The sequence below is a fragment of the Genypterus blacodes genome, unplaced genomic scaffold, assembly GCF_046128005.1.
Source record: "Genypterus blacodes isolate CSIRO-AG114 ecotype Tasmania unplaced genomic scaffold, CSIRO-AGI_Gbla_v1 ptg000099l_1, whole genome shotgun sequence".
NCBI classification, from domain to species: Eukaryota; Metazoa; Chordata; class Actinopteri; order Ophidiiformes; family Ophidiidae; genus Genypterus; species Genypterus blacodes.
The window spans coordinates 2,525,962-2,546,613 of record NW_027466903.1 but is presented as its reverse complement, the minus strand read 5'-3'; the positions used below and the strand labels follow the sequence as shown (position 1 = coordinate 2,546,613).

General features: G+C 47.6%; 1 protein-coding gene across 4 annotated transcripts; it reads right to left on the bottom strand.

The window, feature by feature from the left end:
• Window positions 1-2,172: 2,172 nt before the first annotated feature.
• Window positions 2,173-17,887, bottom strand: ppfibp1a (PPFIA binding protein 1a). Of its 4 annotated transcripts, none has more exons than XM_076159837.1 (25): window positions 17,745-17,887; window positions 12,515-12,597; window positions 11,319-11,524; window positions 10,494-10,583; window positions 10,281-10,394; window positions 10,083-10,193; window positions 9,345-9,437; window positions 8,639-8,735; window positions 7,755-7,816; window positions 7,602-7,668; window positions 7,357-7,478; window positions 7,050-7,123; window positions 6,725-6,779; window positions 6,022-6,166; window positions 5,536-5,671; window positions 5,328-5,456; window positions 5,039-5,189; window positions 4,819-4,930; window positions 4,647-4,735; window positions 4,439-4,561; window positions 4,231-4,356; window positions 3,967-4,155; window positions 3,703-3,861; window positions 3,537-3,602; window positions 2,173-3,408 (listed from the first exon to the last, which is right to left on the bottom strand). In XM_076159837.1, the coding sequence occupies exons 2-25, from the start codon at window positions 12,576-12,578 to the stop codon at window positions 3,316-3,318; spliced, it is 2,673 nt and encodes an 890-aa protein (XP_076015952.1). In that variant the 5' UTR covers window positions 12,579-12,597; window positions 17,745-17,887; the 3' UTR covers window positions 2,173-3,315. The 4 variants fall into 4 exon arrangements, with proteins under 4 accessions (XP_076015952.1, XP_076015953.1, XP_076015954.1 ...); XM_076159838.1 differs by having other exon boundaries at window positions 12,515-12,594; XM_076159839.1 differs by lacking the exon at window positions 17,745-17,887 and adding an exon at window positions 15,543-15,584 and having other exon boundaries at window positions 12,515-12,594.
• Window positions 17,888-20,652: the final 2,765 nt, after the last annotated feature.

Sequence of the window (20,652 nt, the reverse complement as noted above, 5' to 3'; positions counted from 1 at the left end):
CTGCAGTATTTACGTGTTCACGGCGAATGGAATGCGGCTCTTGATAAACGTATTAGTTCCGCCCGTGCTTGAGATCGGCCTATTGTCAGTAACACAAAACCAAATATGTAACTGGTATTTCTTGTTGGGTGGGACTGGTGTGTAATAGAGCTCGTACTGGCCGGCTACTTAATCAAACGGACCTGTGATCTGGTTGATTTAAGTGTGCTGCATGCTTGTGTTGCTTTGGAATCGTGTGACTCACTGTTATTTGGAACCGGAAACAGGCTCTTCGGCCTCTCTTAGGTCTTAAAGTAGCTTTTTTTCCCCTATGAAAAAATGTGATCCAAACCTGGGCAGCGACTGTTGAATCAATAAACAAGACTTGACATTCTTAACGTCGTTGTTTTTTTATTATGAGCAACGCGTGGAGTATTCAGGCAGGCAGGCAGCGTCTCATTCCAGTAACCGTCTGACCCCTGCTATCATCTGCTGTAAACAACTAGAACAAGAGGAAGTTCGGATTTTTTTTGCTATTCAATGAGACTTGGATTAGTTTCATAGCAGTCAGGACTATTTCATGCTTGAGTAAGCAAATTCGAGTGTATGACTTTTGGCTTTGATCACAAATAATGTGATGTGATGTTATTAAAATGTAGAATAATCAACGTCAGACTTGAACTTGGCCTGTACAGTATCCCTGCATATACAGTTTGTGATGTTTTCGTGCCCTTATTTGGCAAAGAAAATGCAAAAGGGAGATAATTTTAAAATTTTTCGGGTGATATTTTTACTTGTTTGATGCTACATAATGACAGTAATTCGTTGTTGATGGTAAAGCAGACACACTCCATTGCTGCGAGTAATCAATTACTGACCACAATCATCAGATGGATATTGGCTGTAGCAATAAAACTCCACTTATTAGTGATTAATGAGCTTCACAGCCGTGTTTAGGCCTAAATAGTGCCTTGTTGTTAAGTTACTCTTCCCTTCATGTCTTCTGCTGGAGGGAGGAGGATTCTTCTGAAGCGCGCTAATCACTTTTAATTTTAATCACTCAAAATAATGTGTAATGACCCAAAGCCATTTCTTATGAGTCAAGTGTGCCCTCTAGTGGCCGGAGAGCGCCACTGCGGTCAAAGGTTCCAGCAGACTTTCACGTTACAGACCTCCAAATAAACAGACATCAGCGCTGGCTGCCAACAGAAGAGAGAACTATACGCGTGGAGCTGTGGTGTTGACTTAGTGCGGCACTGACCTGAGCTGTAGGCGGACAGCGACAGCGAAAGTGAAAGAGGTAGAGCAGGACTGAGCTCTTAAATGAGGCCGGTGTGTCCCGGTTGGAGCCGGGGATCCCCTGGAACACGATCAAGGACCCGTAGAAGCACCTGGTCTCGCTGTAATACAAATAGGGAAAGTTCAATAGTTCTGATTCAGAGAACGAGATATTTAAAGACACAGAAGCGGCAGAAATGGCCACATTAATGCTCAAAATTCACATCTGACAAAGACCTCTAGACGTGATGGATATGTACACATTCAGTGGCGTCATTGTCAACAGGACCGTGTTGAGAAAACAGATTCCAACAAGAAATGATATCGCACTGCGGAATATTATCTAATTATGGTGCATTTTAAAGCTCAATTCTTCCTTTAAAGACATCTGAACGCTTTAAATTAAATATAAGTAAGCAGGTTCTTACATTAGTGGTCAAATTAAAGGCTCCTGTTCCTGGTTTTGCTGCTGGGGATTCCCTGGAACACCTTCAAACACTCCTGGGAGTTCCCATGAAAACGCCTCAACTGAAGTGTAAACACAAAGTTTTATGTGCTGTTTGATATAAATCATAATCTGTCGCTATCTGCGTCAGAGTGAGAGTGCGTCATTTAAAGACGCAGGACGGGACCGGATGTGAGGCGGATTTCCCCTTCAAAAAGTGACGACCACCAGAAACCCCAGAACCTGCTGTATGATGGATGGAAGCTGTCCATCAGTTTGTTTCTGACTGGAAGAGGAAGAAATTGACAATAAATAATATTTCATAACTTGAATGAGTTCAAATGAATAATATTCATAATAATAATAATAAGACCAAATATAGTTTATTGTTCCTTGCTGCACCCGGGCTGGAGTGTGAGGTCATATTGCTAAATAATCAATTACATAAACTTTAAATTTTTCTTTTAAATTGACTTATCAAATATACGCCCACAGAGAGCACTGGAGCAGCAGGAAGATTTGGGTTCTTTAAGTGCTTACATCTATTGCGTCCCGACTGTCACATATGAAGACTGAAGTTCTTGGTTGTGAAAAAAAATCATGTACTGCCGCCTAATGACAGTATTCTAATACAAACTCAAGTATCAGACAGTCAAAGTAGGTAAAGTCGTAGATCCTCCTGCATGCTGAGGTGCAGTTGGCCCCCAGGTCCTCTAAGTCCTGGGTCCTCTGTGTAATCCCTGGTGACCTATTTCTCCAAGATGTCCTTGCTCTCCTGCCAGGTTTCATCACCAGCTGTTCCCTCAGAATGCCAGGCAATGCTCGAGCCATATGCAAAATCTATTACTTACACAATTGATCTAAAAAGGAAATTATTCAACTAGAGAGTGAACTTTTAAAACACCACATTAAAATTGAAGCGTTTCCAAGGCTTTGCAAAGGCGATAAAATATCGCAAATGTCTTGGCTCCGTGAGAGATTTACATATTCCAAAGGAAATGTTCCAACCTTTTCCACTTACAACAGCAGCAATAACAAACAAATGCTGATTGGTAATGAGATGCAGACATATTTATGTTGTATGTCAGTAGAAAGTTTACATGTTGACCATCAGCACGTGAATCCCGCGCTGCCAGAAAATTGTGTGGTTTTGTTCTGTGTCAATAACTACAATCGTTGCTGCGATAAAACCTGCAACTGAAAGCAAACTGACGGTTTCTTTAGGAAACAAACATTCTCGGAATTTATTACGCAAACATTTAAAACACGACACAGCAATGGAACCAATGGAAATAATAAGTGATGATACACAAACACAGAAGAACTTTGGAGTTTTGTTGACAAGCCGTTTCTGTGTTTAACTTTCAGTGAAGAGGGAAAACTTGACGTACCACAAATAAAAACAACGCATCAGAACAAAAGTCAAACAAACGCTGTAATAAAAAAATAAAAGCAGAGAGGCAGGATAAGGCGGTGAAATGCTGCAGTTCATGCTATGCAAACGCGGAGGTTTGGTATATTCTACTGCAGAGGTCAAAGGTCATGCAGGATGCTTTGGCACAGTTCGCTTTCATAATACTGAGCTGGCAGAGGGAGTCAGAGCTCCGCCTTCATCAGACGCTGGAGTCGTCGTCTGCCTGCGCTGCACGGACGTCTGCAGGGCGGACGGAGATCTCCCTGAAGAACTGCTCGTCCTTCAGCATGCTCTGCGCACACACACACACACACACACACACACACACACACACGAGTTACGCCATAAAAAACCTCTCAAAATACACTCAGGAAAAGCGTTTCATCCAATTTCTTACTGAAGCTGTCAGTCATCTCTCACCGTCAGATTGTTGATGCCTTCAGAAAACGCTCCGATCTGTCTCACGGCCCCTTCCGAGGCTTCCATCTGCCCGAAAACAAAACGAAAACACGACTTGAACCTGGGGACCTTCATTCACCTGACGGGTTGAGTTCGAGTGAGGAAGGCCTCTGGCCCGGCTCCGTACCTGCTCCAGGTGCTCCAGTGGCTCCTCGTATATCCTGCCGCTCCTTTGGAAGCTGCTGTTCTGTGGCATCTCCACGTTCATGGGGCAGATGTACTCCTCTGTGTCCTCATGGCGCTTCTTCCTCAGCGAGCCGAAGCCACCAAACGACAAGCGTCTGGGCTGAAGGGGAGAAGATGAGTGGTCATTGCAAAAATCCTGCATTACACTGATAATCAAGGAGTAAACTCCCTTCCCGATTCGTCTTCAGTCGTTCTGAACACGCACTTTGACCCTGGCGGTGGCGGTGAGGACGGCATAGTCAGGGTTTTCAAGGCAGTCCTGCTTGAGCCGCTGAGCCTCTGAGCCCACGAGCAGGTGGAAGTGTGTGGCCAGGTGGCGCCGCAGCAGCGTCTTGTTGGGGGGGATGTTGAGCAGCAGGGCGAGCGTCTCCACGTTGAAGCGCGGCTCCAACACCTTCAGAGGGGGAATCGCAACATTAAGAGGGAGGAGGGAAGATGGAGGATTGCAGAAAGCTGGATCTGGTCTCACCATCAGGCCTCCATGCACGCCGCTGCCCCTCAGGTTGGGGGCATATTCAGCCAGATCCACTGAGCGGAGCCACTCCATCACTCTGTGGCTGGTCCACTGGGCGATCTCGGCCGGCGTTGCGTTGTTCTGCACAAACACAACCTAGTTAAAGAGATTTCAAAGCAGATGTGAAGAAAAACGAACGAGCAGGCGGTGCTTGGTTCTGAACCTCGACGGAAGGGCGTCGCCTGAGACAGGTGGGCTCGTAGGAGCTCAGCCGCAGGACCTGGATGGCTCTCTTGATGCTGAGGTGATGAAGAACGCTGCCAACCTTCAGAGACAGCAGGTCCTCCTAAAGGAAATAGCCCCGGGGTCAAAGCGCTGCAAAATCTATAAACCCTTTGAAAGTTCAATTCAAGTGAATCAGTCATGCTCACCACAGTCAGGAAGTGCAGCACGCGTCCGTCCACACGCGCCTCCTCAAAGTGGCTCTTGTACTGCGGCAGGCCAATATCATCCAGCCACCCTGAGACATAAGACAACCAGTTTGCCACACACATCTGTCTGCCACGCTGGAATAACAGCACACATATGTGACGTCACACTCACTGGTCACCCAGTTGTGGTCCAGTTTTCCTCTGAGGTCGTCCTCGTCCGACCCCAGAGCCTGCAGGGCCAGCAGCAGCTTCTTCCTGTGCAGCGGCTGCTTGATGCCCAACTCCTGGGTTTAAAAACAGAGCACACACATCTGACCTCTGCAGACACACAATTTGAGAACCATTATCCGTATATATTTCTCTCACACACACACACACACACACACACACACCTTTTCCAGGTCGTGCTGTGATGCCTGCAGGAGAGTTTGACCCGACTTGATCCAGCTCTGACCGTGACCAACGTACAAGCCGAGGCCCTGATCGTGCAGCCAAGCACAGACGTCATCGTTGCTCCAGCGTGAGAAGGGAACGTCCACGCCACTGAGACAGACAGACAGACAGACAGACAGACAGACAGACAGGCAAACTGAATATCAATAACAGGAGATCAGCTGCTAGATGAGGTTATTGTAGGTTATGTCTGGGCCATAGAGCTCCGCCCCTTCCAGTGACTCTTACTTTACTCCATGCTTTAAGTCACGTGACCAGCCGAGGCGAGGGCCGGCCGTGGCTCTGACTCCGCCCCTCCTGAACTCCACCTCAGCAGCATCATCGAGGTTAAATGAGGTGGAGTGGCTCCTCTTCAGCCTGCGGGGGTGAAGGTGGCAGTGAGTGAGTGACATCGCGGTCAGCTGTTAAACAGAAGCGACTGGCACCGCGGCGTTACCTGCCGAAGAATCTCATGAAGCCTTTGGGCTTCTTCTTTGCTTCTGGCGTGGACGGCAGGTGAGATTCCTTCTGGGGTTTACGCTGTGGAACGCCGGCCAAGTCCAAGTGCTCTGTGCCTTTACGCTCCGTCTCAGCTGTAAACACGTGGAGACATTAACACCACTGCGAGCTGTAAAAACACTGTAAACCACCGCGGCTACAAACAGCTGAGCTCAAAGAAGGCAAGAATCTGAGAGCTGTGCTGCAAACACACCACCAGAACAGGTGTTAGCTGGTCGAAAAAGCTGCAAAAGAACAGGAATTATTAGGAAATAAACATTACAAAGAACAAAAGCAAGGAGTAGAGAAAAATCCTGGTGTCTTTGAGAAAGTTCTATTTTGTTTCTTGAATTGTTTGAAAGGAATCAAAACTCTGTATGAGTACAGTGAGTAACAGTAGAAGTTGGCACATGAAGCTGTGTCCTTGTTTGAGGACGAGGCTCACCCAGGTTCGGGATGCTGGCAGTCTGCTTGCCTCTGCGCAGCTTGAAGAAGCCTCGGCCGAAGGACGAGCGCGCCTTCTTGGTACCGAAACTGTCATCGCTTGTTGCGCTCGCCTTAGTGGAACCAGATGCTGCCTTGGTTTTGGTCTGCAGAAGAAGAAAAATTCCAAATATGTTGGTGAGCTATTGGCAAAACACACAGAGAGTTTAATGTGGACAAGGCAAAGCTGATTTATGTCTAATCATCTTTAAGGCAGAAGGCAATTCAAAGTACTTTGCATTTAATTAATAGTTAAAAGGCAATAGATGCATTACAAGACACAGCAATAACCAATTTAACTTTAAGTGCTTTACATCATGCACACAAACCAAATGAGATACCATTAATCTGCAGTAAGACTATTAAAAGATACATCAAAGTAATTGATGTTCACAGTGCTTCACATAAGGCGCAATAACAATACAAAGGCAATAAGTCTTTAGAGGGTCACATGTCACATGTATATTATGTATTAAGTTCCAGAACCATTTAGTGCTTTGTAAAGCCAGCAGAAGGATTTTAAACTGCTGGATATAAAATAAAAACATATCTGTAGTATCACCATTCATCCACTAGGTGTCAGCAGTGCACTGTCTGAGCGGTGGAATCTGTGGAACTTTGACTGTGATGAGCGTGATCATATGGGCTTTTTGTCACAGTCTTACCTGCTCACTGCAGCTGGTTACAGTTAGAGCGCCTGCGTGTGGGACATCTGGGGAACTGCAGAAGACAAGGACGCAGGGATGAAACACTGGAACTGATGGGACTGTGAATTGACCCGAGGTTGCACAAGGAAACATAAACATAAAAACAGCTTTTGCTTGAGGCCAAAATGTTAAAAGTGGTGGATACAGCTCCATCATCAGGCCAAACCGTCCAACCTGCCTGTCCATGTTCATATCCTGCCGACAGACCAGCGAGCAAACAAACAAACAGGCTGCGACCTCCCTGGCAGAGGAGCAGCCAGTAAATGCGTGGAGCAGCTGTTACCTCTCTGCTGACTGTAACTGACGTTCCCTGTCCAGCTCCTTCATCTCAGAGAGCACAGCGATGCAGGGAATAGACTGGGATATGGCAGAAAGAGGCACAGAGAGAAACATTTACATGCACATCATTTCATGGATATACACTGTATATGTGTCTATACGATTCTGCTGAAATAATAAGCCCAGCAGGAGCGCTGCATTCCTGGGAGAAGCACTTCCAGAGGGGGCGGCCAGGATCAGGTTTTTCTCAGGAAGTCCAGAGTTTGCTGCTCATCCTGTGCGTGGATTGTTTTGACAGAGGCGGTGTTTACCTCGCCAGAGCTCCTTCCTGCCACCCCCTCCAGCGCCAGCGTGACCCGCTGCTCCGCCTCCGGGGGTGCAGGAAGCGTGGGGTCGTCTGGGATGTCGTCGTAGTCATCGTCCTTCGACGTCTCTACACAGTCAACAAAGTATAAAGCAACTATCAGAGCTTTAGTTCAGTTTTATTAGATAGAGTAACAAAACGGCAAATATCTGCCTGTGCACATTAATAATGACTTTGACCCGTGCATCTGACCTTTGACCTGCTCCTGCATGTTGCTGCAGTTGGTCAGCAACTCCTCAAGCTCTCTTATCCGCCGCTCCTGTGGATGATGGATTTGCAGTTTTCACATGAGAGCTAACAGGCGTGAAATGTTCAGAGTGGTGATGGCGCGGTGTCACACTGTACCTTGGCGTCGTTGGCCAAGGCCAGAGACTCCAGCAGCCTCTTCATCCTCGACATTTCTACATCTGGAGGAAAACAAAACAAACACAAGTCAGACTTGTGAAGAGTTCCACTCCCCACAGCCAGCATGAGCTTATGATGAGCTCCTGTTGTTCCTTATTACTGTCTAAACTCACAAAGCATAACTATCAAATATTGTGACAGTGTGTTTGTGTGTGTTTGCACTCGGCCCTGCAGTAACCTGATCCTGACCAAACACTTATCTGACTCACGTGAACTCCTGACATCTGTTTACATGATCTGAGCTGGTAATTACACAGGAGACACTGGGCGGCTTGTGATTATGACGTTACTGTGGCGCCTGAGACACGGCCGCCTCGTGGTCCAACTGCACCACCTAGGCTCCAACAGGAACCTCCACATAGTGACTTCAATGATCCCTATCTTTATTAGGAGATATTAATGAAAATCAATGATCAATAAAGGCTGCAGGGTTTACTGTATAGTGACTCCGCTGTGCATACGTGGCATTCCTGGAACATAAAGGTGATAAGGTTGCGTCAGCAGTAGGTAGAGTGAGTGGGAGATGTTTGGGATGGAGCCGACAGGCAGACAGATAAGGAGTTTGGAGGAGGAAAGTACAAACAGGCCCTGAAATCGCCTCCTTATGGACGAGCCTGCCTGTGAAACGTAAGATAGTGGAAAGCATGAGGAATACTAGGATTCCATCATTCCTACAGAGAGACAGAGACTCGAGGGGATGAGTCCTTGTTGGAATGTAAAAATTTCCTTTGGTTTAATCCCCCAAAGTCCTTTCGCAATATGAGAATCTGACCCGACATAACAGTGTAGAAAGCTTCCGGGCGATTATCAAAAACGGCTCCCACCTCTCTCTGCTCCTTCATCGCCATCCTCTCTGTCCTTCATCCTCCTCAGCTCCACCTCCCTGTCCTCCAGCTGCCTCTGAAGGAGCTCCAGCTCATCCTGCGGCAGAGACACCACCCGAGACTCAACTCAATGTTTACACACAAACAGGAACGGGGACTAAACTTAGACAGCAACCAATACTTACTGCTTCATACTCATAACATCAGTGCTCAACAAGTTTCTAAGTGTTTATCACACAGAAACTAAAGTGTTCAAATCAAAGAATAATATAACAGCAATACAATACAAAATAAAATGAAGCACTTGAATATGAGAAAGTAAAAAGAGGCTTTGAAGTTGCACTGAATCCTGCAAACAGCAGCGGCAGAGGAACTTACAGCTGGTGAGGCGGGAAAGCAGCGTGCAGCAGTGGAGAAAGAGGTTTAGAGGGCCAGAAAGGAGGAGAGGAGCAGGCTGGAGGTCATCAGGACACTCTGGAGGCAACGGTGTGGAAAGATGTTAGAACCACAGCGGTGAGAGGGGGGAGGAGGAGGAGCGAGGGCGAGAGGAGGAAGGGGCAGAGGAATCACAGCACAGTGGGGGGAGGGGGGGTCAAATCACAAGATGGTCTTCATGTTCAGATCTCCGCCGTGGTCAAAAGTGGGAAAGAGGAACAAAGCTTGGTGCTATTTGAAGCGACCTTCAGGAGGGCGACCGCACACTTACTCGGGCGGTCTGGAGCCTCTGCTCACACTGCAGCCTCTCGTTCTCCACGTCAGTCACCCTGAACCGCAGCTCGGTCACTTCCTGGTACAAACCCTGGGGGAGGAGAGAAGAACTCCCGTCAGCCGTTAAATTCTGACCCAGAGTCACGGGGGCGGGGGGTGGAGGGGTGGGGGGCTGCGTAGGAGTGGATTCCTGCCAAAGGCCCCCGGGCGAAGACATTACTTTCAGACTAATGTCCCCCAGGAGACAAATTGAGCAGCTCAGTCCACACAGGAGAGACAAATCCTGCTCAATTACTACAGAACTGCCTTTTCATTCCAAAAGGAGACGGAGAAACGAGCCGTCGGCGAGAAAACACTTCACCCTTAACACAAACATATTCACACAAACGCAATGATCAGAACAAACCGGCGTTGGTTTATGTGGGAGCGAGGACGGTGACTGCAAGGTCTGATTTATAACGAAAAAAAGAGGCCAAATGGAAACAAAAACAAATGTGTGCAGTTGCAGCCGCTTTAATAGATTCATTCCCCTTCACGTTTCACTCTCTGGAAACTTCTAGAATATTCTCCAACTATGCAGTGTGTCGCTGTATGTTAGGCCAGCGGTCCGTATGGAAACTATAACTCCTGCAGCTCCCAGAGAGGAGACGTATGGGCAGGAAGCAGCTGCAGGAGGACGAGGGGCCATTGAGCCCCCGACTGTAAGTGTTCCAAACCCAGCCTTTAGATGCTTCACCTGACTGTCCCTGTGCTCCCGCTCCACACTGTTCAGCTTCAGCTTCAAGCTGGACACCTCTGCCATCAGCTCCAGCTTTTGGTTCTCCAGGGACGTCCGGGTTAACAGCTCCTGTGGAAGAGAATTGATTTTAAATGAAGACATTCCAATTAGTTCCACAGTTTGGATCCTTTTTTCAGTGCTGACAGGAAGTCTCACCTGTTGAAGCAGCTCATCAGCGGCTTTCAGCTCCTCCCGATGGCGCTCCAGGCAGTTGTCCAGGTCCCTTATCTTCTCCCCCTGCACCTCCACTTGGTCAGTCAGAACGCTCACCTGGACAAGCACCACAAATCTCTGTTAAATGGAGCATTGCGACTCGCTGGCGGGCGACTAAATGAGGGTAAGTGAAGGTGTGAGGGAGACGAGGCGTACCTGGAGAATGAGACACTCCTTATCGCTCTCCAGCCGTGAAAGACGCTCCTGGTAGGTGGCATCTGCGCCCACTGAGCCATGACCATTCGTCTGAAATCAGTAGCAGTTTGTTTGTTTACTTTCTTACCGTGTTCATGTCGGTATCTACGACACATGAGGTCAGAAAGAGGAGGGGAAACACACAGCAGCTGTCAGAGAGCGTTTCTAAAGGGGCATAACAACATTACCTCCCTGAAGAAGTACAGATAATGTATAAGAGCTTAAGTTATAACAGAAACATCTTAGGTGCATATGAATCAAGGAAATGCTTCTCTCACACATGTGGAACATTGAGGCCGCGTGGGAAGAGAAGCAAGAGTGTCGAGCCAACATGAGCTGGAAGGAGACGTAAACTATTTCCATCAGAGCTCCTATAGAAAGTCACATCACTCAGCAGGCGAGTCATAACAGCGGCCGCACGATAAACACTGTGGACGCTCAAGATGCAGAGACGCAAAGCAGATCAGGAGACAATCACACACACTTCAACACAAGGTTTGGGCCTATATGCTCAAAAACGTAAAGCGTTGTATCCTTTTAAATTGGGCCCAAAGATGAGGGCGGTGCTTGAAGAGATGGAGAGAATAAGATGAACACCTGGCTTATGGATTCTTGCTGGCAATCTTTGGCTTTTTAACGCAGCAGAATGTCTTTTACAGCTGCACTTTTGAAGAGTAAATCTCAAGATGACAACGTGAGAGGGTTTAAGTAGCATTTGTAAACTTTCTTCACTTAAACTCGAGTGAGTGTTTTATAATCTAACTCGGTCGAGTCGCCCAGTTTTACCATTCGCCCGTGCAGCCACTCGGCCAGCCCCTCAGCGGTGGAGTCGGGGATCTGGCACCGCAGGTTGTCCCGCTCCTCGTTGTCCATCAGCTCCAGCGCCGCCCGCAGGTCCTCCAGCAGGTGCAGCACGCGCAGGCCGCCCAGGAACGGCGTGGTGGGCGACTGGCAGTCAAACAGCCCGTTGGAGTAGTCCATGGCCTTGGAGCCTGGGGACAGACGAGGACAAGTAGAGACACGGACGGACAATACCACACCACATTTGATTTAACAGGAGCGTCGACAGGCTTCACTGCAACTGTGTGCTTATAAATTAGAAACATTTCTGAGAGCAGCTTTACTTAAAGTGCTGAGTCATGAGTCAAATAATATGAGGAGGCACATTCTTCTCTATGGTTTGGTCGTTTTTCCACCGCCTCACTAGCACGTTCACAGCAACGCAAACCGGCAAATGTTCATACATGTTTTACCAAAGTGTGACTGTTCAATCACCACTCAGCAGCCTGAGTGAAAACTTGATTCTTCTATAAGTGCATAAGGACAGTGTGGCGCCTTTCTGCACATTTGGAGTTCAATCTGAAGCCAGAGGGACACATCTGTCATCTGTTTCTAATGTCAGTCCAGATGAAGACACCCCTCGGCAATAAAGGCTAAATAAATAGATAAATATCTAAATCAATCATGGCTTCCTTCCCAACGGCGGCGGGTGAGCGAGGGTCACTGTGGAAACGGGGTGGGGGTGGTGGGGAGCGGGGTGAGCCATGTGATCAGCCATCGCTCTCCCATTGGAAAGGTCAGCGCTATAATTACACACATCAGCGGAAAAGTGTGGAGATGAGCGTTGCAGCTCCACTGTGTGATCACATGATCCCGTGCAGAGTTTGTGTTCCAGCATCGCCGAGCTTGAAAAACCATTAAGGCTCCGTCACCGCGGGAACAATGGAAACAGGCAGCAGAGGCGTAAAAGGCCCCTGTGAATGCTATTCCACGACCCTATGTGTGTTTGTTTGTATGTCAGGAATGCATTAATGTGCAGGTAGAAGAGGAGGAGGAGGAAGGAGTGAGGCTGGCGGCGTGAATAGTAAACGCAGCGAGCAGTTACTATTCACGGCGATCGTTTCCAGATGTGGGCTCGACCCTGTAGCGACCCGTTAGTCTGTTTTCAGTGCACTGACGTCCAAATGTGGAGCTGCGGTTACCTGCTATGATGCCGTCCATCTGCTCCAGCGCAGCCGCCAACATGTCGCTGGCGTCCGACATCATCTTCTCTTCTATGGATCTGCTAGAGATAGAGAGAGGGAGAGAGAGAGAGATGAAGTGAGGAAGAAAAAGGGAGAAAGAGAGGGCGAGGGAAAAGGCAGGAGAGGTATGGAAAAGTTGAGCTACAGATGGAGAATCAGGCCGAAAGAGAGGAAGTGAGTGGTGGGGAAAGAGGGAAACTTCCCCCAACTGAGAGGTCACGCCAGCATCATCAAATCAATCACCTGCTCTGCATCTTTCACTGATCAATATCTCTGCAGCGCCACGGCCTCGGTGTGTTTGACAGCAGGAGGCCTTTTATGGGGGAAGGATTAAAGGCACAATCTGTGATCAAACAACGCAAACTGAAGCCGCTCAGCACCTGGACTGGACTCTGGAATGGAGCGGCAGACACCAGGCGGCAGCTCAGTCCAGTTATTAATAGTTGCTGCTGTGTGATAAACCTCAGGAGGGACTTGACAGAAAGCAGGAGGACACTCCCACCTGTTTTCCATCCAGTCACCATGCTAAACGTTGCTGCGAGTGTTATTCCTCACCACCTCAGCTTGAGGAGGTCTGCGCACTCTGACTGCTTCTCTCGCTCCATAACCCAGTTGCTGTACAAGCTCTCGCTCTCCACCCTTTACTCGCCCTGAGCCCATTAGCCGAGTCCTGGTTTCTGGGCGGTCACGGGTGCGGAGGGGGCGGGGCTCCATCTCTGGAATAATGGTGCTATTCTCCCAGGGGTCCCCGGGGCTCCCGTAGTGATGGCATGCGCGGCATCTCAAACGTCCATAACAAAACAAGACCCCGCCCCCCCCTTCCCCCGCCTGCAGAATCATAACAGCCCATCACGTGTTTCTCCTTTACGTACGCTGACCGCTTATCATTTCAAATGAGATCTGGCTCAAAGAATCGGGTCGCAGACGAACAGAGGATTTACTTGTCCCGTGGTGGAGGGGGGAGGGGAGAGGAGGGGAATGCAGGGTTAGCTTCATTTCCTCAGTTTCTGGGGTCGCGGTGTCACACCCAGCAGGGTAAGATCGGCCATTAAGAGTATAATTAAACCAATGGCCTCCATCTGAGTCTGCTGTGGACACAAGGGGTCTGTAAGCCGTCCGCCCTCACGCTGCACGCTCACGCTGTGCCGTAAACATGTCGCTAAGTCCGACTTAACTCACGTACATGCCACATGCCACAATAGCAGCATTATGGAGCCGAGTGCGGCACAAAGCAGAGCTGATTAAAACTTTACAAGTTCACTTACAGCTCCTGTGGGGGTTGAGGGAATGGGAGAGGGGGCATATATTTATACACACACATATACAGTATATATGTTTTTCTCTGCAGGCATTTCCTCAAACCCCTCCCTGCCTCACTCTGGGCCAGGGTGGAAGCCGTGTTTGGAAAGCTGCCCCTCATTTTCCGGCCCGGTGGGAGAAACCTAAGACAGCTCTGTCTGCGTGTGAATCCAGAAACCAACAAACAGCTGGAGGAGAGCGACGCTGACATCCATCTCCTGCCCCCCACCACAGAAACAACGAATCAGGACGATCGGGCAAAGTTATTTGATCTAATTTGCTCTTCTCCTCTCTGCCGTCTTGTGGTTAAAGCTGCATAATAACTTTCACGAGCGTTCCCATCGTTCCCGCTCACTGGAGACACAGAGCAGCTCCGGAGTCGCCATGTGATTCTCAATTCAAAGTCAATTTACTTTGGAAAAACAGGGAATCAAAAAATATGAGTGTACGTTTATGAGGCATGAAATGGTCCCGAGTCCCTTTTTCCCCTCCATATAATCCCTGCTCGCTCTTAAATCCGGCCCGGAGAGAGAACTTTCCGCTATATTCTGTGTCGGCGGCGATGTCGTCCTGACTGAAAGCTACGCAGCAATGAAGACGCCGCCTGAGATGATGGACGTCACCGCCGCCGCCTTGGTGGAGGAGTGAGAGCTAGCCAGGCACATTCCTGAACGGCTTCAAACCCAAACACTGACGCCTGGTACGGACGTCCCTGCTGACCCCTGTGACCCCTCCAGCTCTGTGCTTCCCACTACATCCTGTGAGGCTCTACAAACTCAAACTGCAACTACTCAGCATTTTAACAGCACATAAAGCACATTGAGGAACATTTCTTTATCCAGTTGGATGTAACTGTTTAGCTCAACAAGTAGACTTTGTTCTCTTCTCTTTGGCGGACTGGGTCTTGTGACGTGATCTTTACTACGCTTTGGCCCATTTCCTGTGCTGTCTGGGGAGCTATAAAGTGGAACTTGCAACGATATGAAAGAGAGGAATCGACGAGTCCTTCCAAATAACGCTCGTCTTCTCTTTCCGCTTTGTTGCAACTCCAGCAGCACGTCGAGGCTCTGACTGAGAGAGAGTGAAGAGGGGCGGACCTGCCTGCCAGAACCGTCAAGTATAAATAAAAATAGGCATCGAGGGGAGGGGGGGGGGACAAACCTGCAAAAGACAACAGTGCGTGATTGCTTGACCCTATGGTGAGCTGTCTCTCACCCACACACACACAAGCCCAGCGGTGCCTCAAACCCCCTTGTGTTCCAATAATCTCATTCCAGCTGTGGCACAGATGTGCCTTTCTTACAGAGGTGAACTCGATTGGTTGAGCAGATTATCAGGGATGTTGCAGAGAATTCAGAGAGAGAGAGTTATCGAGTTAAAAAGCAGTAACATCATGTTGTGATTGGGAGCCTTGAGCAATTCAGGACTAAACAAATCTACAATGCAGACTGAGTTACTGTGTTCAGTAGTAACAGCACCGACACTACTACTGAGAGAACGAGCTGCAGATACACTGAGGTGACTGCAGAGGACATATGTGGCCCTTATGGATCCACTGAACATATAGAAATACGACATATAGAACAAAGTCCACCGTTACCTCACAACATGTTTTCCTCTGACAGATTTCCTCTTTAACTTCTGTATGTTTTCATGGATCTTTACTTCTCTTGTGTCGTGAACTTACGGCAGCCTTCTCCCGTTGATGTCACCCGTATTACACGCTGCTGCTGCTGCAGTAGTTGCAGACGTGCTTGGTGGTGGTGTTGTGACATGAGCTGTCCCGCGTGGCCGTCTGCCTCCTGTCAGACCCCCGCCCTGCGTTTGCCCCCCCCCCTCGCTAGACGTCTCTGTGGAGCTTGGGTTGCTGTGTTTGACAGAGACGTCAGCCAGGAGGTGACCACGCGCGCGCACACACACACACACACACACACACACACACACACACACACACACACACACACACACACACACACACACACACACACACACACACACACACACACACACACACACACACACACACACACACACACACACACACACACACACACACACACCTCTTTGTCTCAGCAGGCTCTCATGGAAGCAGAGCGACGTCGGTCCTGAGACACTCTCTTTGAGTACATGGAGTACGTTGCAGCCCGAATCACGGCGGAGGGAAAAACAGAGAATAGGGGAAAGGGGATGGAGGAAGTGAGTAACGGTGCACGGCGAGCCAAGCAGTGCCTGCCAAGACCAACTGCACTCTCTGCTCTAGTTATCCAGGTCCAATCCAAGTCACATATTCTACACAGAACCTTCAGACTTACACTTCCTGCAGCAAAAAGACTTTAACTGCAGCTGCAAAAATGTTCCTGGAGCCCAAAGCCAATGAGCAACAATACAGAGGCAAAGCCATAAACAGGACGCGAGCAGAGGCGTCCTCGCGTTCAGGATGGCCTCGGCCCCGTCAGGAAGCGCTTCCTCTCTGTCCCAAAGTGCTGTTTCAGAGAGAATGTGCGAGCGGTGCTGAACGCTGATACTACAAAGCCGCACCATCGTGATTTATGTCACAAACATGAGGCGTCCCTGTATATCACGCCTGACTGAGGGGTGACACCTCCCATCTTTCAAAACAAACACACCAGAGCGCCTCGCAGAGAATTTAAAGAATGTTAAGTCTGGAATGGTTTTCAGGACAGACAGAAGGACCCCCCCCCCCCGCCCCCCAAGTCAGTTCTCTGGACACGTGGCTTTAAGTGAAATAAAAGTAGGGAGCAGGAGAACTTTGGGCTCTGTCCAGCGCTGGTGTTGATTTAACTGCAGGCCAAGTTGACTGCTAACACAAACCAGGCTGGATTAATGGACTTTGTCTCCTCTTCAGCAGCGCTTCAAAACAACGAGGACTACTGCAGCCCGGGGAAACAAAGTGACGGTTGCTGGGGAGATGAGACCTTTATTTGTATCTTGTGTGGTGTGAGTATGCTTACTGGGGGGGCGCAGGGCGGGGGGGGGTGTAAAAACACAGATATGAAATCATTTGTGATGCTTTGAGTTCTCTTCTCGCCTGAGCCAGGACATCATCAAACGTGTGTAGCGTGGAGGGCTGCCAGGCGGGTCAAAACAAAGCCTCAAGAGTCAGCTTCTTCTTCCTGAGCTTCTTCCCAATGCTGCAGAAGGTTTACCCAAACAAAGGCTGGAAAACTCTGACTCTGATCGTGAAAGAGGGGGGCGGGGGGCAGTTTAGAGTGGGACCGCCAGCTTTGTTGAGCCTGACCGCAGGAGTAACAGTGCAATTAGTGATTTAGGCTCGACAATAACAGAGATGTGACTCACAAATCAGCTGTGGTGAGCGTCCAGATGTTACTCAATCAAATGGTATCGTTTGTCAAGATCGATATTGATTGATCAGATTAGGGTTCAGGTTCCCTTTCTGGGCCACACACACATTTATGAGATGCAAACATCACATCCATACAATTCAAATGAATGATGTGACTCAATAAGACAAAGATATGATTCCCTGTGAAGTAAATTTGATTTAAGTTGATTCTACTGCTTAGACGTCACTTCCATAAATTCTATTAGTGTTAGTAGAGCTGATCTTGGCTTAAAGTTGATAATGCAAAACATCAGCAATCTCAGCGCCATAAAGTTAAATGCATAAATTGACTGAAGTTAATTGAGTGAGTTTAAGCAGCAGCAGATGTTGTACACGGGACAATAGGTGCCAAAGCGATGAAGCGGCTCCGTATGAGGCGCTGAAAACTGCGGAGAAGTCGCATTAAATGAGTTAAACGTCGTATTTGGCAAAACAAACGCGACATGAACGTTCACATGCACGGAACGGGACAGTTAAGCTAGCTGAAAAAGAAAAAAAACTTCATTGAAACTTAGTCAAACTCACCGTTTCTAATTCAGACAAAGTTCCAGTAGGGACCCCAAGGCCTCCGGCGGCTTTAATTCCAGATATTTGCGCACTTTAATCAGCGCAGCGTCATACTTTGCGCTCCGCTTTCATTCAATTTCTGTGCGAACTGAACGCGACTCAGGGGGGTAACTGCGGCGTCAAGCTTACGGACAGCGGAAAAAGAAATAAGAGCACTTTCAAGGCTTTTCCTGTTAAACCTTCAAAACAAAAGCACGCATGTGTACGTCAAGCGAACACAGATGAGACACTGAATGAATGCACAATTCACTGAGTTTGATGCGCAGCAACTGCATCTCTTCAGATTAGCAGCGTAATAGGTAAACAACGATTATTGACAACTAATTATGACTTCAGCAAGAAAGGCACAATAAGCAAGAAAGATTAATGAGCTATAAAATGTGGGTTTGTGTGTGTGGCAGAAGTCTAGTGGGTATGGGGGACTGGGTTTCAAATGACTGCAAATTAACACAGTCATTTCCTAATTTCACCTGTCATTTGTCCAAAACACACTTATTTCACACACATTTTAAACTTCTCTGTGAATAATTTTCTCTCGCGCGCACACACACACACACACACACACACACACACACACACACACACACACACACACACACACACACAAAATAGAGACGTGTTCACTGACACACCAGCAGGTGGAGCTAGAGTTGTTCTCATTATCTTTGCAGAACAGAAATCTGCCTCCATTAGAGTAACGGAAACAGTATATATAACAACATGATGACTGTCTACTAATATTATGTATTACTTTCACTGAACAAGTATCATTTCTTGTGTGCATCTCTTCAGCCTAAACCAAACATGTGAGATCTAGACAATGTGAATGGTTGCGTAGCTGCTGTTTTCATTTCCAAACGACACTCTCGTGGTTATGCTATTTTCTTAACTGGTTTTATTGAATGCAGCGAGGACGGACAAACAGCAGAGATTTAAATCAGTGGCTTATTCGTTAAAGTTTCTTTAAATAAATTACGTCTTTTCGCTAAACACTTTAGACCTCCAAAATGTGCCATTATCATCCATTTCATCCATATTTTTTAGAACATGAGATGGAATATTGGAAGCACACTACGGCATTTTTTATATTTTTCTTATTCTATTACTTTTTAACTGCCCACTGTGTCATGATGTCATACGCAGGAGCCACACTCATGAATATTTTAACTCAAGGCCACCACAAATCCCTTCCACTACACGTGAATCATCCCTTCTTTAATTGGAGACATCTGTGTCTCCATAAGCACGCATCAAGATGTGTCAGGTGGTCTCACATGTGACATGGATCTATATGAATGGAGGAGCACTTATTCTTAATGAGATCTTGAAAGAAAATAACTTTTAACATACAGTATATAAATACAGTATATATGGCAACATAATGTCTGGACACAGTTTGTGCCGCCATGTTAATGGCCATGACTACCTTGTTGCTCGACTGCTTGGAGGCACCTCGTTATAATATATAACTGTTCTAACCATTCAATGATTTTCTCAAAACTTCTCAATACTCATATTCTTGGTTAATTCATAAACATTTCTATCTATTTTTGGTTTGCAGTTTGGAAGGAAATTGATTACAAACCAAGCTCAGTACAATACTCAAGTGTCAATGCTTAAATGATGAAGAGAGTGGAAAAAATAAAGGATGCTTGTGTGAAAGTATGCTAGAAATGCATTGAAAATACCTTACAACAAATAAAGCAGTGATTGTGCCGATTACTTGTTGTGTCTAATTTGCCCATTGCCCATAAATGGGAGGTGATGGAGGCATGAGGGACCACATTACCAAGTCCCTTCTGATGTCAAGTTGCCCTGGATGAAGCTGGTCAAGTCAAGTGCATAGGTCGGTGGTGCACTTAAAAGGAAATAACCGAGAAAGACACAGCGATGCCCAAAAGAAATCCTAATTCAATCCTGAAATGCCTGCCAAAGCTAAAAGCTCCACTGAGTGCTGGACATGGTGAGCGCCGCAGAGAGCTGCTTCTCTGCAGGCCACCTAAACATTACAACAAGACATTCTTCAGAGAGATAAATACTGAAGTGATTTCCATTAAGACGAATATGCAATGTTTATAGAACATCAAGAGAGGGGTCGATTAAATGCCAGGTCACTGTAGCAGAGAAAACTGCACACAAGATGACAATTATGTTTAATTTCTGCACGTTCCGTTTCAAACTCTCGTCCATCAGTGGAGTGAATGCAAAGCCAGAACACATACTCGAAACAGGCATTAGCTGATCCACTACCCTGTTTGTTATCTGCCATGGCGTACACCACCCCCATCACGTGAACACAGCCATATGCAGGGAAAATGCCCACGTCTGACAATCGATAGGCAATCAGAACGCTATGAACAAAAACAAATGTCAGCTGAATCCCTGGAGAGGTGAAATCTGCCGCGGACAGAAGTGGACTGGAAAGGACCAATTTCCCGTTTGACCCTTAGCTGTGTGTGTTTTTTGCTGTTGTTGTCAGTGGGAGCAGAAAGTCGAAGCTCAGCAGACACTTCAAGTCTGAAAAGGAGGCAGGAGGCCAAATTTCAGCGTCTTTGTAAAAGCTGCTCTGTCTCTCTCTGTGTCTCTCGCTCTCTTGCTCCTCGCTGCTTTTATGTGACGCCTCGCTCCCAAACCCGCGGTGGGAAACAGAAGGAAACAAGAGAGAATTGCAATGTCACACAGCAAACCCTGCAAGACCGTCTCACACACCAGCAGCTGCTATCACCTTAGGCTGATTAGTTTAAAGGGAAATTGCACTTTATTCCTTTAACCTGGGAATTCACGTCATAGTTTTGGCTCTCAACACTCTCTTCTTATTGTTGTTGTACATTCTCGTGCTTATTCGATCCAGAGATGACATCATTTG